The sequence below is a fragment of the Polistes dominula genome, unplaced genomic scaffold, assembly GCF_049000335.1.
Source record: "Polistes dominula isolate Pdom_NZ unplaced genomic scaffold, Pdom_raw_medaka contig_77, whole genome shotgun sequence".
Lineage (NCBI taxonomy): Eukaryota > Metazoa > Arthropoda > Insecta > Hymenoptera > Vespidae > Polistes > Polistes dominula.
In genome coordinates, this window is record NW_028301152.1 from 8,242,959 (window position 1) to 8,263,684 (window position 20,726).

The following is a 20,726-nucleotide window of genomic DNA, read 5'->3' on the forward strand; positions in this document are numbered from 1 at the left end:
TACCTTCATAAGTATATATTACTTTTATCGGATATCAAAGCAATCTTTCACAATTCTTTAGCGACTAACACATATCGGTACAAACTTTGTGATGAACAATTTGTTTTTGTTTATCTTTTTTTCTTGTTTCTTTCAGAAATGATTAAGTAGTTACAATCAAGTGCAAGAAAGCACATTGAATAATATGAATTGAATGAGAAATAGTTTATTTTATAAAAATGGACGTTAACGTAATATACAAATTATCCACTAGTTTTTTTTCTTTATTATGACGAATTCTACTTTTTAATTACATGCAACATCAAACGTAATATATAAAATGTTAAATCAACATTTTTTCTGTTGCCGTGCATCATCTTCGTTTGGGATCTGAACTTCTCCTAGTATACTTTTATTAAGGATAAATATTTTTATTGAAATTATTTTAATATATTTTTTTTAAGGTAATTTTCTAAGCTACCCAATATATAGAGAAGTTTAGAAAATATTTTTTATTAATATTTTACTTGAAACAACGTTTTCTTGTATAAAAAGGATATTGTTTGTCTCTGTTCTCACGTCCTTCACGTTCATGTGTACGTTCCTTAGTATACGGAGATTTTTCCTGAAAATATATTGATGAATAAATGCCTTGTATGCCTTGTGACTTCTGCGATTAACATTGGGTACTTGATAGTATCACCTATGTTTTCTCGTCTTTGCTACTGTCTCCCGTCTCATCTTTTCAATATACTCGAAGTGGACGTCTTTATCAACTAAGGGGCCAAGTAATAAGGTTAGAAAAAATAATAACAATTTTACTTTTAATACACAAAAACTAGCCAAATGTGAACTTACTGCTTTAGTTTTTTTTTCTTAAATTTCTTTTTCTTAAGAAAAAAAAGAAAGAAATAAAAATCCTCTCCTTATGTCCCCCCTTGATATTCAAAGGATTACAAAGAATAGTACCAGAGTACAATTCATGAATTTTCATAATTAATTAACTAACGTAAAAAAGATGAGAAAGACAGCTTTACATTATATACACTTTAATTGTGTATTATACGTATTTTCTATATGTACAGGATGAGGTGTTTAACTGTTTCACTTAAATATCTTCTTTATTTACAATCTTATTGAAAAACTTGAAAGGAAAAAGTTCTACTATTGCAGAAAAGGAATTCTAATAATACAAAGAATATTTTCTCGAAGTCATTTTTTACAAGATTTGAAGATCAACTTGATTTTTTTTAAATAATATATATATAAATTAATATAAATAAAATATTCATATATACAATTATATATATATATATTAAATAATAAAATATATTACAAATATAAATTATAATATTATGATTATATTAAATATAAAATATAAAAAAAATTTATATATATATATAGTTTTATTTAAAAAAATCAAGTTGGTCTTTTTAAATCTTGTAAAAATATTAATTTATTATTAAATTATTAATTTATATATGTATATATTTTTAATTAATATATAAAATTATAAAATTAAATATATATTTATTAAATAATAAATATATTAAATTATATATATTTTATGGTTTTGCTATAATTGGTGTTAAGACAATTTCATTTAACTATTAGTGAAGGTCACTTAAGATCAAATGTGGTAGTAAAATAAACTTTCTTATATTACGGAAAATATTTGAAATTGTGACCATTTGCTTCCAATGCACAGCTATAATCGTATCGCTGAAATATCTTACATGTCTTATTATTCATTGATATGCCCTATCGTTAAAGTAGCATGCAAAGGTGTAATTTTCGTAAACGTATAATATGACTGAACATACGTACATATCTTATTTTCCATTGATACGCCCTATCATTACAGTAGCATTGGCGTAAATGACCACAATTTGAAAAATCTTCTATATTGTAAGAAAGTTCATTTTATTACTACAGCATATAATTTTGAATGACTTTCACATTAATAGTTTAATGAAATTAAAAAAAAATAAAAGAGTGAAGTATGTAAATGAAAAGTGAAAGTAAATAAATGACCTTGAGAAAAAATTCTTTCAACTATTAGATTCTCTCTTTCTGCAATAGTGCAACTTTTCCTATCAAGTTTTTTAATACAATTGTAAAAAGAATTAAAACAGAGGCCATCCAAACTTAGAAGTAATATTAATTCTACATATATATATATATATATAACTTTGACTAGAATTAAATTACATAAATAATAATTGAATGGGTGTTTGAAAGAAGAGCTCATATTTAACTCTGTTGTTGTCTATATTAAAAATTTGCAGTACGTAATATAAGCCCTTCTTACAAACACCCATTGAATTTATCTTTACTCATTGATATTAATAGAAATTTTTCAAATTTCTATTATTAAATTTTTTAGTCAATTCAATATTTAAATTATAAAATTATCTTTAATGGATATTAAATTTAATGTTTTAAATAACTTTTATGCTTTCTGTCAAAAATGAATTTTAAGTATACATGAAATTAAGTATACAAATTAAGTATATACATCTTTAAAATATATTTATGTAATTTAATATGTTATTCTTGTAAACCATTAACCATTTGACTACAAAGTTAATAATAATTTGTCTATATCTTGTATCATAGATATATATTAATAATAATAAAACATTTTTGTACTTACTTTGCTGTAATGATGTTTTTCTCTATGTTCCGTTACGTCTCCATTTTGATGTACTCCTTTGGCTATAACATATTAATAAAAAATATATGTATATATATATATATATATTAATAATATAAATTATATACAAACCTCTTTCATCATCTTTTCTTCGTTTTTGTTCAGTCTGCACCAAAGATTCCTCAGCTCGATCCTAAATCAAACATTAATTAAAATTAACGATTGAAATTGTATTATACGAATCAAAAATATAAAAAATGGTATTTTAATTTCTTACTCTTTTCCGTCCTAACTTTTTTTCTCTGCGAAGTTCTTTTTGTTCGTCGCGTACTTTAGTTTTGCTTGAACGTTCCTTTTTTTCAAGAGTAGCTTCTGTTCTCCTACCTTCCTGCTAAAAAAATACATATATTTATTAATTAATAATAATTGAGATAATTATTAGTTTCTTTTTATTAATTTCTTACCTTTGGGGTACTTTCAAGTTTTCTTCTTTTGGCTTCTGAAACTAATAATTCAAGTGTCTTGTATTAAATTAAATGGTTCACTAATAAAAAGTTGAATATTTTGAAACTGGATAGAATCAATATGAATTATTAACATTAATTTTGATTATACAAACCTCTCTCGGTTCCATCCGGTGTTGGTCCTGAACTGGCACTACTATTTGACACACTAGAAAGATCTCTATCTAAATTATCCACACCACCACTATAATAATGTTCTTCCTATAATCAAAGTTATATTAGTAACAAAAAAAGTCGTTATGAGTTTATAAAAATTCATAAAAATGATTACATTATATCTCTACACAATTACATATACATAATATACATTACAATAAATTATTTACTTTGTAATATTTGCGATCTTTTTTATCAATGTTATCTTCTTCTTTAGATTCTTCCTTTTTGATGTGTTTTTCTTTACCATCTGCAACATCTTTACATTCCTCTTTTTTCCGAAGTTTTTCTGAACTTTCGCTGCTAAAAATAAATTGCAATGATATAAAGAAAAGAGTAATAAAAATGTAGAATTATTTGGGTTTGCTAACGTAGATTTTGATGATAAATAAAACTGTGAATTTAGCTTTTAAAGAAAGTTACCATGTAACTCTGATATACTTTAATATATAAATGTAGTTCATGACTTAATGATTAAATAAAAAAATAAATAACTTACTGATGAGCTTGATTTACTGCACTGCGTTTTTCTCTTTGTTCTTTGTTTTCTTTTTCTGTTCTGCTATCGCCATTACTTATCTCTTTACTAATTCCATTACTAACTTTTTCTACTGTTTCATTACTTGATGAATCCTGTGCTTTACCCGCCTATTTAAAGACAATTTTATTCAAGATAAAGAATAAATTAATACAAAAAAAAAAATAATAAAATTATTGACAATCATAATTAATAGCTGACCTTATCGCCAACATGATGAAAATCTGATTCACGTATCATACAGGAATTTCTAGCTCTTAATTGGCCACTATAAGATATTGCTAGGATATGTAAATCTTGACGTTGGCCACGTTCCTCTTCTTTAACTTTATCAACCTTACGTTCTAATATTTGTGAAAGTTTTGATAATACGGGAAAATGTGGTAATATTTTAATTAATATTATTAAAGAATTTCTTATTTGCACGTAATCCTTAGAATCTAAACAAACTACGATGGCCTAATAAAATTGTTAAAATATTTTCATTAATAAATGATAATTCAAAAATGTAGTTTTAACTAATAATTAATTAACATCTATAATGAAATACCTTTGTAATTTTATAATGCCATTTGTGACATACGTGTCTATAATTTTCAAAACCGACCATGTCATTTGCTTCTGAAAATTGATTGCTTACACGAAATTTAGTAACAAATCCTGGATAGTTACTACATTCCTATAACGAAAAAATATGTGAATAATGTTATAAGTCAAACAATGTAAATCCATTGCACTATGATTTCATTTACGAATCGTGTAAAGGGTTAAACGTAGATTAATATTATACCTTGTCGAATATTGCTCTTTCTGAATGCCACCTCATCACTGTCTCCAACATGGCACATAAAAATCTGCCATAACGATTTGCTTCGTTTTCTGTACACGAAGTGACTGAATATGTGATATCACAGAAAAGCTGTAAAAAGATAAAGTAACATTCAATCAAAATAATATTAACGAAACTATATATATATATATGTACATTTAATATTCTCAAATGTTTACTTACTCTATCATAGCAAAGGAGTGTTGAAAAATTAGCTGTTTTTAATGAATGAATAGTATGAACAAATTTTGCACAGTACATAGCATCTACTGTTGTAAATGTACATCTAGGGAATAAACACAATTGCAAAAATTGCGTTATTGTTTCATTTTTTGCAGATTTTGCGCTTCGAGATAAAAACCAGGAATCTTTCTCTTGTCTAATAAAATATATAACGTATGTATTAATAAGATAAATTAATAATATGTTCATGTATAATTTATAATATGATTAGATATATTTCTAGCAATTATTTTGAATTTTATTTGATATTACCTAAGATATGCAAATACTTTTTCAACGTGTTCTTCTTGTTTCCTTCTTTCATCTTGTAGTTTTTCTATTAAAGTGGTATATCTTTCTTGTTCTTTCTTTCCCTTGCTAGCATTCTATTTATAGTCAAAAGATAATATTAATTATTAGTTTTTATAAAGAAAATATTGTAAGAATATGAATATTATATGTACAAACCATATCTTTGGAATCTGCAGCTTGAATAGCAAGTTGCTTTAGTTTATTTATTTCTCTTTGATAACTTTCAACAGGAACGTACAGATCATACATAGACAATGACCAAAATGTAACTAGAAATTGTGGTGAAATATCTTCCCATACTTTTAATGGATGTAATGGTCTAACCGATTGAGCAACTGGTGCCATTACAGCTTGTGCAGCTTCTGCGTACTTAGCCTGTTTTATAGCACTAGACATTTTCTTGTAATTTGGATCAGCTTTACGAAGAGCATCATATTTGATCTGAAGATGTACACATATAAAATATATATTTTATATTATTAACAATTACTGTGACATATAAGCGTAATCTATTATATTTAATAATATTAATACATTTAATGTAAAACATTTATAACTTCAATAATCAATACGTTAAATATAATATTGAATAAAATATTCTTACATTAATCGCATGTGCAAACATTGGTCGTGCAAGAAAAAATGCAACATCTGCGTGTATATGATTGTCCTGTAGCATAGAATGTATTGATGGTAATCTTTCCACATATTCATCTACTGTCATTGTAGAACCCAAAAATGTACCAAATTGTACCAATGTATCCTGACATTGATCATATAATTTTCCTATATATAATAATATTTAAAGACGATATTATTAATTATTATCCTTAAATAAGAAATGTCTTAATTGGCTGAAGTATTATTACATACCAACGAGTTTCAAATGAGATTTATCTGTTTCTCTGTATACAACACAATGTTTTTGTTGTGCCATTAATAAACAAAGAGCTACAGCTAAATCATGTTCGGCAAGTGCTTCTTTCAAACGTTGTGATGATTTCTTCGTATTACGAACCTGACTAAAATATCCGGCCTAAAATATAACATTAAATATAATAATATATAATATGGAGAATTAGTTAATTAGTTAATTAATTAATTATTTTTTTTAACCAAATATATTACTTCATTTTTCAATAAATCTCCTCCGGCCATGGCATCTAATTGATCAGCAGTCATTTCTTCGGCAGCTTCAATGCCTGCCATCTTTTGTACTATTTCTTTTAATATCAATAAATCTAAACTGAAAGGAACATTTATTTGTAACAAAAAAATATAATTATAAATATATGTTAAAATGTATCTTCGTTTAAGAAGAGCATTTAAAATACCTCTTTTGTGCTTTAAGTTGATTCGCTACATATTGCAATAAACCTGTAAGTTCTATATTATATTTTTTAAAAATAGCACCACAAAATGATGCGAGAGATTGTAACCATAAAGATATACTGGTTCCATCATGTTTGAATCTATCCCTATCGGCCCCTGCTAATGCTTCCACAAGACAATATCCAAGTACATCGTAAGAAATGTTTGTTAAATATTTTAATGAATCTACGACTGGTCCTGTAAATGTTCCATTTTATAATAAAAAATGTTCCTTTTTAAGTTTGTTTTATAATAAATAATATCATATTGTACTATCAATAAAAATATATTTACCTATGAGATTATCATATAATTGAATCTGTATAAGAACATAATCAAACAATACCCCAGGAGAAGAATGAGTTAGTTTGCCAATCGATCTTCCAACAGGTTTAATTGTTTCTTTGCTAACTCTTTTCATGATTGATTTAATTTTTTTCTGAGCATCTGCTCGTTTTCTGAGTAAAGCCGCGTGTTGAAGAGGAGTGTCATTTTTCCATCTTGCATACAAACAATAACGATTCTGATATGGATAGTATTTTAAAATATTCCATAATTCTTCAGCTACACAACAATTACAATCCATGAAAGATAATGATGGTAACAATGCTACATCAAGTATTGTCAATACATCATAATAAAGGATATTGTTTTTGTCAACTGGTAGTTTGTTTGCATCCAATGGACACTGTTTGATAGCAGCATGACACAATCTCATAACTTTATATAACAAAATAGGATCATGATGTAAATTAGGACCAAGAACTATTAACATAGGTAATAATTGATCATGTATCTCTTCTAAACTACATATTGGTTTTGGTGCTAAAGCATTTTTTAATGGAGGGACTTTTCGACCTTGTAATTTAGGTGATATTATGCAATACCTGAAAGATAGATAAATGTCATCGTGACGATTAGCAAATAATTACATTTTCAATATAAATTATTGCAAATAGTAAATATTATTAAATAATTATCTAGGTAGCTTACTTTCGATAGACAGGTTCAATAAGAGATTGAATCATTCTGCATAATGCTAATGCAATAGGACGTTGATCTGTAAAGCAATGTTCCGGTAATCGACTAAAAAGAGCTTGCGTTACTTCCCAAGCTCCTATTTCTAACAATGCTTCGCATAAACCAAATTTTTGGTTACTTGCATATTTAGCCTATTAGATATATAACAATGAAATTATGTAAACGAATAAATAATATTATTAGGATATTCTATTAATAATGATTTTAAAATACCTGTGGATTTTCTTTTTCTTCTGGTACTTCTTCTTTATCTTTAGTTGAAATGACACTTAACTTACGAACGTATTCTTTAGCCTGCTTCAATGATTGCTCGTATTCTTTAGTAATAGTTTCATCATCTGGTACGAGCCAAGGAAGCATATCATCCAATTGTATTACAGAATGTTGTAGCATCAGTGCAGTGAGCTTTTGTAGGGAAAATGGAGTTGCATTGATAGTAGAGCTGTATTTAAATCCTAAAACTTCACAAAGTACTTGCTGGTCGCTCATATACGAACGAATTAAAGGTATAAAAAATGCATCGGCTTCTGATCGATTTTCAAAAGTTTCTAATAAAATGTCAAGTACGCGATTAGGATCAAGGTTGAAATATCCTGAAATAAAGATATTTAAATTTTCAGCTGTATTTGTTCTTTAAATAAAAATATTCATTTTTGCTATTGGATTACATTTTTACTGTTAAAACATTACGTGAACAATAGTCATACCAATTAATGACTTCACTATTTCTAAACTTGACGCCACTTCACTTTCTGGACGTTCCTGATTCAATTCTACAATAAGTTTGGAATAACCTTCACTTTCTTCTCTGAATAAATTAAATTTTCGTTGTTTGTAGCTGAAATGTGAAATGAAAAATAAAAAAAAAATAGTACTTTAGTTATAGATCCACATATACGGGTACATATATATATATATATATTATTTGAGAATAATAAACAAAATTATTCTCTCTTTCTTTCTCTTTCTCTTTCTCTTTCTCTCTCTCTCTCTCTCTCTCTCTCTCTCTCTCTCTCTCTCTCTCTCTAATATAATGTATATTATATTAGCCATAATTTACGTACTATAATTTCGTTTTCACTTTAATAAATTTTGTTTGAAAACTTCGGTTCTTTAATGTTCCTACATCCTGCAATGTTTCAATTTCTAAACGTTCTTTTATTATTCTGTCCGTTAATACCTGAAAGATGTATAATATCTTTTTAGCAATTTCAATTGTTATAACAAGGATGAAAATTAATTTGGTCATAATTACAGTACCTTCTCAGATTCTTTTACAATATAATAAAAATTATTCCTATCTTCAGTGTGAACTTCTGCATCAATTAAGGTAAATATATCAACTATTGCTGATGGTATCGTCCAATCAATATTCTGGAAATATATCATGCAAAATGTTATCATCGCTTGTTGTTTTGCGATGACAGAAATGATGAAATATGAAAATACAACTTACAGTAACTTCGCTTAATGTTGCAATAACATTATCCTTTTTTATGTTTCCACGGATTCCATTTGAAATCAATTCGTATAATCCCCGTCTCCATTCTGTAAACATCAAATGAAAGAACGATATTAATTCTTTTGTTCCAACTTATTGCATACATTACAATAAATTAGAATAAAATACTAAAAATGACTGTAAATGCAAATTGAGACTATAGTAAGTATTAGCATCGCATTGAGTACATGTATTGTAGAATAATAATCAATGATTTATTCAATAATTATATAATTAAAATAAATAATAAGGAATATGTATAGCCATAGAAAGAAGAATAGAAGAAAAAAAGAAAAAATTGATTAAAAGTGCAATGCTGGTCAAAGAATGTTTTCCAGATGTAGGAAAGGTTTGTTATATATCCTATTTAAAATGCACGAAAGGGGTAAATGTAAAGACAACTTACCAGCTGCGTTGCCTTCCTTAAATAAGTGCTTGATTAGCTTGAGGCTGCAAACAGTTGTTAATTGACAATTAACTCTTCAGAAGAGCGAGAAACAGGAGAGATAAGTTGCAACCATCAATTCTCGGATAGGACCGAGAGTATCAATTCAATATTAATCAGGCGCGCTTTTGGCGCAACATCGTTTTAACCACTTACAAGTCATTTTTTCCATGCTTATCCCAAGTTTTCCATATCTCAGAATTCCAAACTTTACTGGCCATTCCAATTTTAATCAAAGTGCTTTAAAATTAAAAACAAATGTATCGACATCACAGGTTAACAGATCCCATAAACCATTACTGCAAGCGTCTAGCAACTTAATCACGATGTCTGATCGTAAGTTCGTGTCCGTAAAATGAACCCAAATTTCTTACGACTCGATTGGTATGAGAGTGCTTGATCGAGATTCAAACGACCAATCAGAGAATTACATATATATATATATAGTTATTTGGCTAGTAATAAAAATCAACCATATGCTTGATCTTGAAATAAAAATGAAAGAAAATAATGATTAAAAATGAAAAAAAATAATCGCATGTCGTAACTTTGATGATTCTGTTAAAACGAACTCTTTAACTCTTTCTTTGATTTCAATAAATTCCGATATAAAATTGACTTTATTTCGTTCGTATAATAATCAAATATATTATTATTCAATAACTTGCATTATTTTTGTGATATATTTTTTTCTATTTTCATTTTGTAGTTTTTTTTTTTTTTAAAGAAATAATTATATTTCCTAGCTAAAAGTATAATAGAAAATCTTATAATACTCAAGTCAAATCAATAAGTCAAATTCATAGTTGAATAATAATAATAGCTTTGGGAGATGAAATATCGTATTGTTTGATCGTTATTAAATGAAATTATTTTAATCTAGATATTTCTATTGTTCGTTTCGTATTGTCTTAATTAAATGAAAATATTTATTGGCGATCCTGAGTGTTGCGACTAGAGTGACATCTATATTAACAAACAATGTATATGCTTGCGATTCGCGCTTCAATGATGTGGCGGTAGCAGTACGTGCGCATAGTACCTGATGATAATAGTTAAGAATATTATCATGACTACTGTTAATTATAAAACAATGAAGTATTTGCTATATATTTTTTTAGTTATTTATTTTAATTTTCATTTTACGCAAGCGGAGAATAATCAACGTTATGATGACAAATTACAAATTACAGCAACTTCAATGGTAGATATAAGCACTCAATGAAAGATGACTTTAATTAGTCTAATAATGCTAATAATAATAAAAATAATTGTAGAAAATGGATGACTTAACATCAACACAACCTCAAGCCTCGCTTGGGCTTCTACATGCTTTTGTAGCTTCCTTATCAGTCATCGTTGTTTCTGAATTAGGAGATAAAACATTTTTCATTGCTGCTATTATGGCAATGAAACATCCTAGGTTGACTGTTTTTATTGGAGCTATTAGTGCTCTTGCTCTTATGACATTGCTTTCAGGTATCATTTCTTATAAAAAATATTCTTATTTATCTTTAGATACATACTATATAAACTTTAATTATACAATCTTATTCATAAATTTAATGTCAGTGAATATCCTTTTGGAGTAACATGCTTATAGTTTGATTATTTTCAGTAATATTTGGATATGCAGCAACCATAATACCACGTGTATACACATACTATATTTCAACCATACTTTTTGCTTTATTCGGATTAAAAATGTTGAGGGATGGATATTATATGTCACCGACAGGAGCACAAGAAGAACTTGAGGAAGTTCAATCAGATTTACGTAAACGAGAAGATGAGGTATTAAAATGTATCCATTTTTGTATTAATATACTTGTTAGAAATATTGTTTCTTAAAGATTATTACCAATACAAATTTATATTCTTATTTTTAATAACTATTATTATCCCTATTTATAGTATGAAAAAGATAAATCGACTACGTTAATCCAAGATCCAGAAAGTGGTATTATAAGAAAAACTGTTAAACGTTCAGCACTGATGTTACTTTCTCGAATATTTTTACAAGCATTTACTCTCACCTTTTTGGCTGAATGGGGTGATCGTTCACAGCTAACGACAATCATACTTGCAGCAAGAGAGGTATTCTATAATATAAATATAAACTAGTGATGAAGTTTTTAATTATGCGATAATTCTATAAACTATTTTGTATTAAATAAATAATATAATAAGTCATATCTTTTTAGGATGTTTATGGAGTCGTATTTGGTGGAATTCTTGGTCATTCGTTTTGTACAGGTTTAGCTGTATTAGGTGGACGTATAATTGCACAAAAAATATCTGTGCGAACAGGTAAAATTTTGTAATATTATTTCATTGAATGTTATAATATTTTTAAATCCTTCTAACATAATAATAATAATTATTATGGTGTCAGATATTAACTACAAGCTTTGAACAATGAAGTTTTTTTTTATAAACTTAATATTTGCTAACATATCATTTTTATTTGTTGAATTACTAAAATTTTGTTCCTAAACATGAGTCTAATTAAAAATATTTTCATGTGTGTTTGCATATAGTGACCATTATTGGAGGATTGGTATTCCTACTTTTTGCCCTAACAGCACTATTTATCAACCCGACAGAAACTACATGAACAAATTTATAATAGTATTCAATCCGATGGGATTAATTAAACTCTTTGTGCTATAATGTGTGAATATGTATTATATACTTACGTAATGTTTACAAATCATAGTATTATAAATACGTGAAATTTGGTGCACTGTACCATACATGTATCATAAAAACTTTGTATTTTTAAATAGGTCATAGCAGGAATGTATTTATATCGAAAATATTTTTTACACAATACAGATATGCATTGTGCTTAGAAATAATTACTGCTATTTTAATTGTATATCTACAAAGAGAGTAACGTTTTTAATATGAAGATCGTAAGAATATTTTATATTCATACTGAATCACTCGAATTAGTATACAAATTTTTTTATATTAAATAATTCATGAAAATAATTGTCCTAGCGTACTATGAAATTTGAAGTTTATTTTATGATATTTTTTTGTTAAATTTATAATTCATAGTAGATCAAGGCATATAATAAAAGATTTTTTACAGAATAATAGATATAATTTTAACATTGATCTTGATTTGATATAGAGGAAATATGTTCAAAAATTATTTATTTTGTGAAGTGTTGTTTGTTTTGTTTTTAATACAATCTTGTTAATCGTTATACTTTACGAATTGATTACAATTCTTCAATTGTTCTACTTGTGATTTCTTAATATCAATAGAACTTATCTTTCAAAATTTGAGATTAAGAAGATTTTATATATCATTATTACGTGTATAGATAATATGAAACAAAGCACCATATTTTATAATATTAATAATAATGTTATATAAATATATATTCATATAAAATTAAGAAGAAACTATTAGTATTATTATAAAAATATACAAATATCAAATTCTTAGTATTACGTAAAGTACGAACAAAAAAAAACAATAGTTACATTATATAACAAATGAAAAAATAACATAATATAGGCTACAAAATATTTGTTGAAACAAATAATATATACATATTAAGTGCAGCAAACTTAAAAAATATATATCTATTTTTTTAATACTGTTATAAATATTTTAAATGCAAAAATACGTCTGTGCTTATACAATAATAATTATATGTAATTTAAATTGATTAAGAGTAAATATTTGTAAATAAATAATTATAGTCAACCTTTTGACACATAATATTACGGATATGATTAAATGTATATTTATTTTTTATTATATAATTCTTATAATAATTCCATTAAATAATTAAAAAAAAATTTTTATTAAAATTGATGTAATTTCTATTAATAAAATAAAAACAAATATTAAAAATAAATATTAATAAAACATATATTTGAAATATAAATGAATTTAAATGTAAATCGTATTCTCTTGAAATCAAATTAAAGACTAAATTATTAAATAAATGGTGATATCTGTTAATTAAACACTTATATTTTTTATCTCATTTATCTTATTTCTTTTTTTCGTTCATTATCTATTTATTCTTTATATTTTTAAATCAGTTATACATGATGCCTATAGATGTATATGCGCCGGTAAACACGCATACGGCTCTTAACCGCGTTATCTTTGAGGTTACATACACATTTTTTGTAAATTCATTTATAAAAATGCAACACTTGACAATTACTTATATGTATGTAAATTAATCTTTACTGATAATAATATCACTGATAAAGATATGCTTTTAATACAAATAAATAGAAAATTCCATTTACTTATTATCTGACGAAGTTAACTAGAGGTAACTGAGAACAACAATGATGTCAGTTTATTGCAGATCTTCAATATTAAATGGTGCTTTTATTTAATTCCTATTAATATAATATATTCAAATTGTCTCGTTAATTTTTAAACTGGAAACAATAATTGTTATTAATTTATAATATAACACAGTAATTTTGATATTAAGCTTGTATAAAAATAAAACAATGTTTCGCTATTTTGCACAAAGGAATACAATAATAAATATTTTTAATAATCAACGACTGAAACAATTGTTAATACGATCTTACTCGAACAAGGTAATTATGAAAATTGAACAAAAACAAAAAAAAGAAATATTTTCCAATTACATAATTTTACATAGGTTAACAGTTTGTAAATATAGTATACATTATTCCATATATACTTTATTTTAATGTTTATAGTAATTCATAATTTAAATAATATTATAATCATTTCTCGTAATACTGTTAATTGTTTTTAAAAATAATGTTATAGGATAATAATGAAGAGTTTAATACGTATCTAGGATTACCGAATAAGCCGGTAGGACATAAGAAGAGAGTAACAGTTAAATCATGGAACGATGATGAAGGAGCTAAAAAATTGCTTGATGAATGTCTTATGAATGTACCGCAAAGAAGCGATGTAACAATAATTGGTGGAGGAGTAATAGGAAGTTCTATAGCTTATTGGTTAAAAAAACGCTTTCCAAAAGATTTTCATGTTGTCGTTATAGAACAAGATCCAACAGTAAGTTATTAAGATAAAAGTAATCTTTCTATACACTGTTATCTGAAAATAATTTAATGCAATATGTAAACAGTACTGCCATGCATCATCAGCTTTATCAGTAGGTGGTCTACGTCAACAATTTTCTCTCGAAGAAAATATTGAAATGTCACTTTTTGGAGCAGAATTTATTAGAAATATAAATAATCATTTGGGCATTCAAGGAGAGCCTCCTGTCGATGTACAGTTTCAACCTTATGGCTATTTAATGTTAGCCACTGATTTGAGTGGTGAACAATTAATAGAAAATTCGAAAATACAAAATGCTTTGGGCGCAAGAAATATCATTCTTTCTCCAAATAAATTGAAAGAAAAGTTTCCATGGTTAAATACAGATGGTATTTCAGTTGGTTGTTTTGGATTAGAAAAAGAAGGATGGTTTGATCCTTGGTCACTTCTCTGTGCTTTCAAGTCAAAAGCAATGTCTTTAGGTGTAGAATATATTACTGCGAAAGCTGTAGGTTTTGAATTTGATGAATATTTGCTTTCATCTGGCGATGACTCCAAATCCTGTAAAAGTATAAGAAAAGTTAAAGTGAGTTTATAACTGATTAAACATTATTTAAATGAGCTCAGTGCAATACATTTTTTTATAATGTAAGACAATTTTTAGGTTGAATTACCAAATGGTATTGTTGAATCTATCAAATTCGCAGCTGTAGTTATTGCAGCTGGAGCATCTAGTCAGGAAATAGCAGAAAAGGCAGAGATTGGGCTCGGTGAAGGAATTTTAAGTGTTCCCTTACCTGTAGAACGAAGGTACGCTATATTAAAGAAATATTTTTTAAAATATTAAATTTATATAGTTCTTTGTATTTTTGTTCTTTAGGAAAAGGTATGTCTACTGTTTCCATTGTCCGGATGGACCTGGTTTAAATACTCCACTTACAGTAGATCCCACTAATACTTATTTTAGGTAATGTAATCTCATGATATGAGATACATATTGTTGCAAAAACGTAACTTTAACCATCATTTTCATTTTTAGGAGAGACGGTTTAGCCAACTCTTATATTTGTGGTCAACAACCGCAAGCCGATGAAGAACCTGATACAAATAATTTGGAAGTAGATCACAACTTTTTTGAATCTAGAGTTTGGCCTGTTCTTGCTAATAGAGTCAAAAGTTTTGAATGTCTGAAGGTTAAATTAAAAATCTTTTTTAACTGTAAATCAAATCATAATGAAATATCAATGTAGTCGATTTTATGTAATGTTTTCTATTTCTTTTAGGTGAAATCTTCTTGGGCTGGATATTATGAATACAATACGTTTGATCAGAACGGCATAATTGGTCGTCATCCTTTATATAGAAATATGTTTATAGCTACCGGTTTTAGTGGTCATGGAATACAGCAAGCACCTGCAGTAGGACGAGCAATATCAGAACTTATTTTAGATTCTAGATTTTGCACATTAGATTTATCAAGATTAGGATTTGAAAGATTTATAACATTAGAACCTATGAAAGAAGTTAATATTATTTGATCGTCCATGAAAACATAGTATGATTGAAACATAATTAAGAATCATGTTTAAAAAACATAATTATGTTTATGTGTACAAATGTATATTATGTAATATTATACAATGATCGTATTATATAAATATATAATACAATGTTATTATATTTAACCAAATAAACAATTCTTTTCATAAATAAAAAATTTTGGTTTCTTTTTTTTGTAAATAAAGATAATACTTTATATTAATTCTTAAAACTGCAATAAAGTTGTATTTGCCAAAAGTTGAATTTAGAATGCAAAATCTTTACAATCAAATTTGTTTAATTATATCTATATTAATAAATTAAAAATTAATTACATTATTTGAATATTTCCCTCCAAATCTATAGGTTTATAACGATTGGTATCCGTCAGTGGTGACGTTGTAAGTAATTACATATTTCGAATTCAAGAAAATAAATAATTGATATAAAAACATTAGAAAATGGTGAATGAAGTAGGATAATAGTCATCTTCTTCAATAGTAACATGTTATATAATAAATATCTAAACGATTTTATAATCATTTAATATTTCAAAATATATATGTAACTTTGTTTTATAACCTCAATATTAAAAGTAAATATATTGTTATTGTAATTATGCAGGTAGTTGTTGATATTTGAAGAAAATAAAGAAACATTGTATTTAAAGTTGTCAAGAAAAAAGGATACAATGGTTTTATTTGTACGACATTTTCTATCATCAGTTTCGCAGTCAACAAAATTAATACAAATTCGACATATGAGTGGCATCGCTTTAACTGATACAGCAAAATCATTGCTGTATAAAGAATATGGTGAACCGGTAGATGTATTACAAGTCACTAATGCCACATTAAATAAACCGGATAGATATCAGGTATATTTAAATAAATTAATAAATATAAAAAGCATATGTATATGTATAATTTCTACTCGTGTTGTCACGATTTTGATTGTCATTTTATAATTTTAATATAAATATACTGTAAAAGGTTGCAGTCAAGTGGTTGCTGGCACCTGTCAATCCAGCCGACATTAATACTATTCAAGGTAAATATCCGAGTAAACCTTCATTACCAGCTGTTCCAGGAAATGAAGGTGTAGGAGAAATAATAGATATTGGTTCTAAAGTAACTAATTTATGCATTGGGGATAGGGTTGTTCCCAATGGTTCTAATTTGGGAACATGGAGAACGAATGCCATTTATGAATCGAAAGATTTGTTAAAGGTAGTTTTATTAATTTCATTGAAATTATTTTTATTTAGTAGATTGGTATAAAAAAAAGCATGTTTAAATTTCAGATTCCTAAAGAAGTTGGAATTGTGGAAGCTAGTATGATGAACGTTAATCCATGTACTGCGTATAGAATGCTTAAAGATTTTGTATGTTTAAAACCCGGAGATACTGTTATACAAAATGGAGGTAATTCAGCAGTAGGACAACTGGTTATACAATTGTGTAAAATCTGGAATTATCGATCTGTTAATGTTGTTAGAGACAGACCAAATTTACAAGAATTAAAGGTATTAAGAAACTTGATTTATTATTATCATATTTATTATCTATTAACACTTTGTTGACCGGCTATTTTTTTAAGAATTTATCCCATGTCGCCGGCTATTACTTCGTAATTGAATTGAAAAGTAAAACAATATAAGTAATTTTTAATAAATTTTACTTATTATTAGACTTTAAATATTTCTTCTTCGAATAATAAACAATATAACAATAGTACAAAAAAATCTGTTATTATTGTAATATTTATTTTCGCTGCGTTTTCCTTTAAAATAGCATGATGCGAAAAAAGTGCATCACGAGTTAACTCGTGACCGGTCAGCAACGTTCGGCCACAGAAACACGAGTTAACTCGGGACCGATCAACAAAGTGTTAAGATACTTGATTATTAATATCATTACTTATTTAGGATCTGTTAACATCTATGGGAGCGGATGAAGTATTAACTGAAAAAGAAGTTAGAATGACTCAAATTTTTAAGAATAAAAAATTACCTCAGCCTAAATTAGCACTTAACTGTATTTCGGGTCAAAGTGCTACAGATATTATGAGACACCTTGCCCATGGAGGTACAATGGTTACGTATGGTGGTATGTCGAGAGAACCAGTGACCATTCCACCTTCAGCTTTTATTTTTAAAGTAATACTTGATGTGTAACATATTTAAATTATTTAAATGAAATTATATTTTGATTACCAAGCTTATTAATTCTTTTATATATGATTATAGAATATAACTCTTCAAGGATTTTGGATGACGGCATGGACCAAGGAAAATATGGAATCAAAAAAACGATTAGATATGTATGATGAATTATCAGCTTTCTTTAAAGATAAAAAATTACAAGCACCACCGCACAAACTTGTGCCTTTCTCTCAATATCAAGAAGCTATTGCTAATGCACTTAATATCAGTGGCAAAACGGGAGTTAAATACATTTTGGATATGATTAAGAGTTAAACTTAGTTATGATGATTTATAAAAAAGCATTATTTGTGCATTTAATATATTTAGTATCATACGATATTGTATGATGGGCTTTTTGAAGTTGAAAATATTATATTATTAAAATGAGATGCTAATTAAATTGTATATATATATTTATCTGTTAAGTGCACTGAAAAGAAATATGTAGGAATTAATTAGTTGAATAATATTTTGATAAATTAGCCAGTTATTCGATCTCATCCAGCAGATCAAGTAGATCCATACTGCGTGCTGTTTTTTCCAATTCATTTTCATGAAAATCTGCATAAACATTATCAAGCTTATTTTTATAGTCTTCGTTGATCTTTGTTTTCTCAACTTCTTGTTCTTCTTTTTCAGAGTTACTTTTATCAATATTGCACTTATTTTTATTATTTGAAGTTATATTTTCTTCATTAGAAAATAAATTCAAAGTAAAAGGCCTTTCATAAGTTTCTTCTGTTCCTAATTGAGTGGCCAACATTTTAAGCTCTGCTTTGGTGCCACAATCTTTTAGGAAGTTTGAATTGTGTTGCAATGGTTTTAATTTTTCTGTCATTCCATATGTAGAAGAGTATCTACAATTAATAAATGTTATTTCGAATTTGTGGTTTTAAATAAAACGAAAAAAATTTTAATACACTTACATATTTCTTCCCAATAATGTTTCACGGTCGCCAAATAGTTGGAAGGAACTTCCGCAATTCTTATTGGGGTCTACATCTTTTATTTTTTGATTGCATAATATATGTCTATTTTCTTTATACTTTTCATCGTACTTTTTTGAAGTTATATTAAAACTAGTATCTTCGTTTTGTAAACCAAGTCTTAAAAGAATAGAAACCCTAACACGATATGGTTCTAATTCTTGAAGACAATCATATCTCGTTCTCCATACTTCGTCGAAAGTTAATTCACTATAAAACTATAATACAAATATTTACAAAATTTCAATTAAATATTAAATTTTAATGTGTTTCATTATATATAGATAAATTAGAAAAAAGGTTTGCCTACATCAATAACCATTTGATGGACCAATGCGACGCATTCTTTTCCAGTTGGATTGCTAACCATATCATGCATTGCATCAATATGATTTAATGTAAGAAGAATAACTTCTTTAGGACCAGTAACTACAGTCAATTGATATTTGACCATCATCGTCATTAAGTCGAACAATTTATCCATGCTACTATTATCCAATTTCATGATAGAAGATAAAGCAGCGCATTCTAAAGTAGGACGCAATGAAGCGACTGCAATAACAGGGCCTTTTTTGAAGACCGATGAAAGTACTGTGACATTGAGCAAAGCAGCAGTTACATCGTTTAACACTGTAATCATAGAAAAAAGAAAAGAGTTCAAGAAATCAATCAATTAAATCAATAACATAAAATAATGCAAAAAAGCAAGTGCTTAAGTGAATTTGTTATGAATATTGAATTTCATATAAAGGATGATAGGAACAGTGCGTACGATCTTTTTCGAATATTTCTGTTACTGGACTGGCCTTGCACTGTTTTGTCGACGTCGATTTTTTGAGCTTTCAGTCTTTGTTGTAAAACATACAGCATTTCTCCACCCATGTTTAAATAGAGTATCGGTGTTGCGTGCATTGACATTTTTATTTAAAATTATTTAAATATTTTGCATTAAATTGCTACGTACTCAAGAGTATCTCTTATACTATAATCAATTCATGCGTAACCTTGTCAACGATTTCAAAAACATATATATATATGTATATATATGATGTAATATGGAGTCAACCAATGAGCGATCGCCAAGAATGTATACGTCAATTACGTCATGAGCCGCGCGAAATTTCAAATGAATTAATTAGTACTGTAAAGTTATTTAAAAAAAACTCACAGTAATTAACTAATCTATGTACAATTATTATTACAATTTTTATCTATGATTATTATAAATACTATTTTATATCAATAATTGCAAATAATGTATATATATTAATTAAAATTTAATGTAAAGAGAAAAATTTGTTTAAGAAAATAACTGAATTATATGAAATTATTCATTTAAGATTTTAAAATAATATTATTAATAAAAATGATGTCAAACTATTAGTT

The 20,726-nt window shown here is 26.8% G+C and overlaps 5 protein-coding genes across 12 annotated transcripts; 3 read left to right on the top strand and 2 right to left on the bottom strand.

The window, feature by feature from the left end:
• Positions 1 to 242: 242 nt before the first annotated feature.
• tho2 (THO complex subunit 2-like protein) lies at positions 243 to 9,941 on the bottom strand. 5 transcript variants are annotated; one of them, XM_015319951.2, is made up of 28 exons: positions 9,731 to 9,941; positions 9,536 to 9,579; positions 9,085 to 9,176; positions 8,889 to 9,002; positions 8,693 to 8,808; positions 8,336 to 8,466; positions 7,842 to 8,221; positions 7,581 to 7,759; positions 6,882 to 7,474; positions 6,551 to 6,785; positions 6,345 to 6,462; positions 6,090 to 6,252; positions 5,821 to 6,002; positions 5,373 to 5,657; positions 5,178 to 5,290; positions 4,866 to 5,061; positions 4,644 to 4,772; positions 4,404 to 4,532; positions 4,055 to 4,312; positions 3,815 to 3,963; positions 3,486 to 3,615; positions 3,255 to 3,360; positions 3,100 to 3,140; positions 2,913 to 3,023; positions 2,768 to 2,828; positions 2,636 to 2,697; positions 540 to 604; positions 243 to 383 (listed from the first exon to the last, which is right to left on the bottom strand). In XM_015319951.2, exons 1-28 carry the CDS (start codon positions 9,793 to 9,795, stop codon positions 353 to 355), a joined length of 4,278 nt encoding a protein of 1,425 aa, XP_015175437.1. In that variant the 5' UTR covers positions 9,796 to 9,941; the 3' UTR covers positions 243 to 352. The 5 variants fall into 5 exon arrangements, with proteins under 5 accessions (XP_015175437.1, XP_015175433.1, XP_015175432.1 ...); XM_015319947.2 differs by having other exon boundaries at positions 2,913 to 3,026; positions 9,731 to 9,939; XM_015319946.2 differs by having other exon boundaries at positions 3,486 to 3,618; positions 9,731 to 9,939.
• Positions 9,942 to 10,558: 617 nt separating this feature from the next.
• LOC107065952 (putative divalent cation/proton antiporter TMEM165) lies at positions 10,559 to 12,435 on the top strand. The gene is made up of 6 exons (XM_015320097.2): positions 10,559 to 10,778; positions 10,852 to 11,053; positions 11,193 to 11,368; positions 11,489 to 11,671; positions 11,779 to 11,884; positions 12,115 to 12,435. The coding sequence occupies exons 1-6, from the start codon at positions 10,620 to 10,622 to the stop codon at positions 12,189 to 12,191; spliced, it is 903 nt and encodes a 300-aa protein (XP_015175583.1). The 5' UTR covers positions 10,559 to 10,619; the 3' UTR covers positions 12,192 to 12,435.
• A 1,258-nt stretch (positions 12,436 to 13,693) lies between these two features.
• Positions 13,694 to 16,326, top strand: LOC107065949 (FAD-dependent oxidoreductase domain-containing protein 1). Of its 2 annotated transcripts, none has more exons than XM_015320094.2 (7): positions 13,694 to 14,167; positions 14,367 to 14,621; positions 14,695 to 15,195; positions 15,274 to 15,419; positions 15,490 to 15,576; positions 15,649 to 15,802; positions 15,893 to 16,326. In XM_015320094.2, the coding sequence occupies exons 1-7, from the start codon at positions 14,075 to 14,077 to the stop codon at positions 16,145 to 16,147; spliced, it is 1,491 nt and encodes a 496-aa protein (XP_015175580.1). In that variant the 5' UTR covers positions 13,694 to 14,074; the 3' UTR covers positions 16,148 to 16,326. The 2 variants fall into 2 exon arrangements, with proteins under 2 accessions (XP_015175580.1, XP_015175581.1); XM_015320095.2 differs by having other exon boundaries at positions 13,695 to 14,167; positions 14,398 to 14,621.
• Positions 16,327 to 16,413: 87 nt separating this feature from the next.
• LOC107065940 (enoyl-[acyl-carrier-protein] reductase, mitochondrial) lies at positions 16,414 to 18,754 on the top strand. 3 transcript variants are annotated; one of them, XM_015320080.2, is made up of 6 exons: positions 16,414 to 16,549; positions 16,773 to 17,025; positions 17,141 to 17,377; positions 17,452 to 17,673; positions 18,076 to 18,306; positions 18,397 to 18,754. In XM_015320080.2, exons 2-6 carry the CDS (start codon positions 16,840 to 16,842, stop codon positions 18,625 to 18,627), a joined length of 1,107 nt encoding a protein of 368 aa, XP_015175566.2. In that variant the 5' UTR covers positions 16,414 to 16,549; positions 16,773 to 16,839; the 3' UTR covers positions 18,628 to 18,754. The 3 variants fall into 3 exon arrangements, with proteins under 3 accessions (XP_015175566.2, XP_089034547.1, XP_089034548.1); XM_089178421.1 differs by having other exon boundaries at positions 16,524 to 16,648; XM_089178422.1 differs by having other exon boundaries at positions 16,533 to 16,612.
• A 79-nt stretch (positions 18,755 to 18,833) lies between these two features.
• Positions 18,834 to 20,585, bottom strand: OSCP1 (Organic solute carrier partner 1). The gene is made up of 4 exons (XM_015320081.2): positions 20,147 to 20,585; positions 19,651 to 19,970; positions 19,281 to 19,558; positions 18,834 to 19,211 (listed from the first exon to the last, which is right to left on the bottom strand). Exons 1-4 carry the CDS (start codon positions 20,256 to 20,258, stop codon positions 18,842 to 18,844), a joined length of 1,080 nt encoding a protein of 359 aa, XP_015175567.2. The 5' UTR covers positions 20,259 to 20,585; the 3' UTR covers positions 18,834 to 18,841.
• Positions 20,586 to 20,726: the final 141 nt, after the last annotated feature.

Bases quoted from the DNA above. Each gene is read 5' to 3' on its own strand.
- tho2 (XM_015319945.2), bottom strand. From the start codon at position 9,795: ATGGCCAGTAAAGTTTGGAATTCTGAGATATGGAAAACTTGGGATAAG. The intron at 4,773-4,865 runs GTAAGTAAACAT...ATCTTTTTACAG, and splicing joins CACTCCTTTGCTATGATAGA to CTTTTCTGTGATATCACATA. The intron at 4,313-4,403 runs GTATTTCATTAT...CAATTTTATTAG, and splicing joins GGCATTATAAAATTACAAAG to GCCATCGTAGTTTGTTTAGA.
- LOC107065952 (XM_015320097.2), top strand. From the start codon at position 10,620: ATGATAATAGTTAAGAATATTATCATGACTACTGTTAATTATAAAACA. The intron at 10,779-10,851 runs GTAGATATAAGC...AAATAATTGTAG, and splicing joins AAATTACAGCAACTTCAATG to AAAATGGATGACTTAACATC. The intron at 11,369-11,488 runs GTATTAAAATGT...CCCTATTTATAG, and splicing joins TACGTAAACGAGAAGATGAG to TATGAAAAAGATAAATCGAC.
- LOC107065949 (XM_015320094.2), top strand. From the start codon at position 14,075: ATGTTTCGCTATTTTGCACAAAGGAATACAATAATAAATATTTTTAAT. The intron at 14,622-14,694 runs GTAAGTTATTAA...ATATGTAAACAG, and splicing joins TTATAGAACAAGATCCAACA to TACTGCCATGCATCATCAGC. The intron at 15,196-15,273 runs GTGAGTTTATAA...GACAATTTTTAG, and splicing joins AAAGTATAAGAAAAGTTAAA to GTTGAATTACCAAATGGTAT.
- LOC107065940 (XM_015320080.2), top strand. From the start codon at position 16,840: ATGGTTTTATTTGTACGACATTTTCTATCATCAGTTTCGCAGTCAACA. The intron at 17,026-17,140 runs GTATATTTAAAT...ATACTGTAAAAG, and splicing joins ATAAACCGGATAGATATCAG to GTTGCAGTCAAGTGGTTGCT. The intron at 18,307-18,396 runs GTAATACTTGAT...ATATGATTATAG, and splicing joins CTTCAGCTTTTATTTTTAAA to AATATAACTCTTCAAGGATT.
- OSCP1 (XM_015320081.2), bottom strand. From the start codon at position 20,258: ATGTCAATGCACGCAACACCGATACTCTATTTAAACATGGGTGGAGAA. The intron at 19,971-20,146 runs GCCAGTCCAGTA...CTATGATTACAG, and splicing joins CGTCGACAAAACAGTGCAAG to TGTTAAACGATGTAACTGCT. The intron at 19,212-19,280 runs GTAAGTGTATTA...TATTAATTGTAG, and splicing joins ACATTATTGGGAAGAAATAT to ATACTCTTCTACATATGGAA.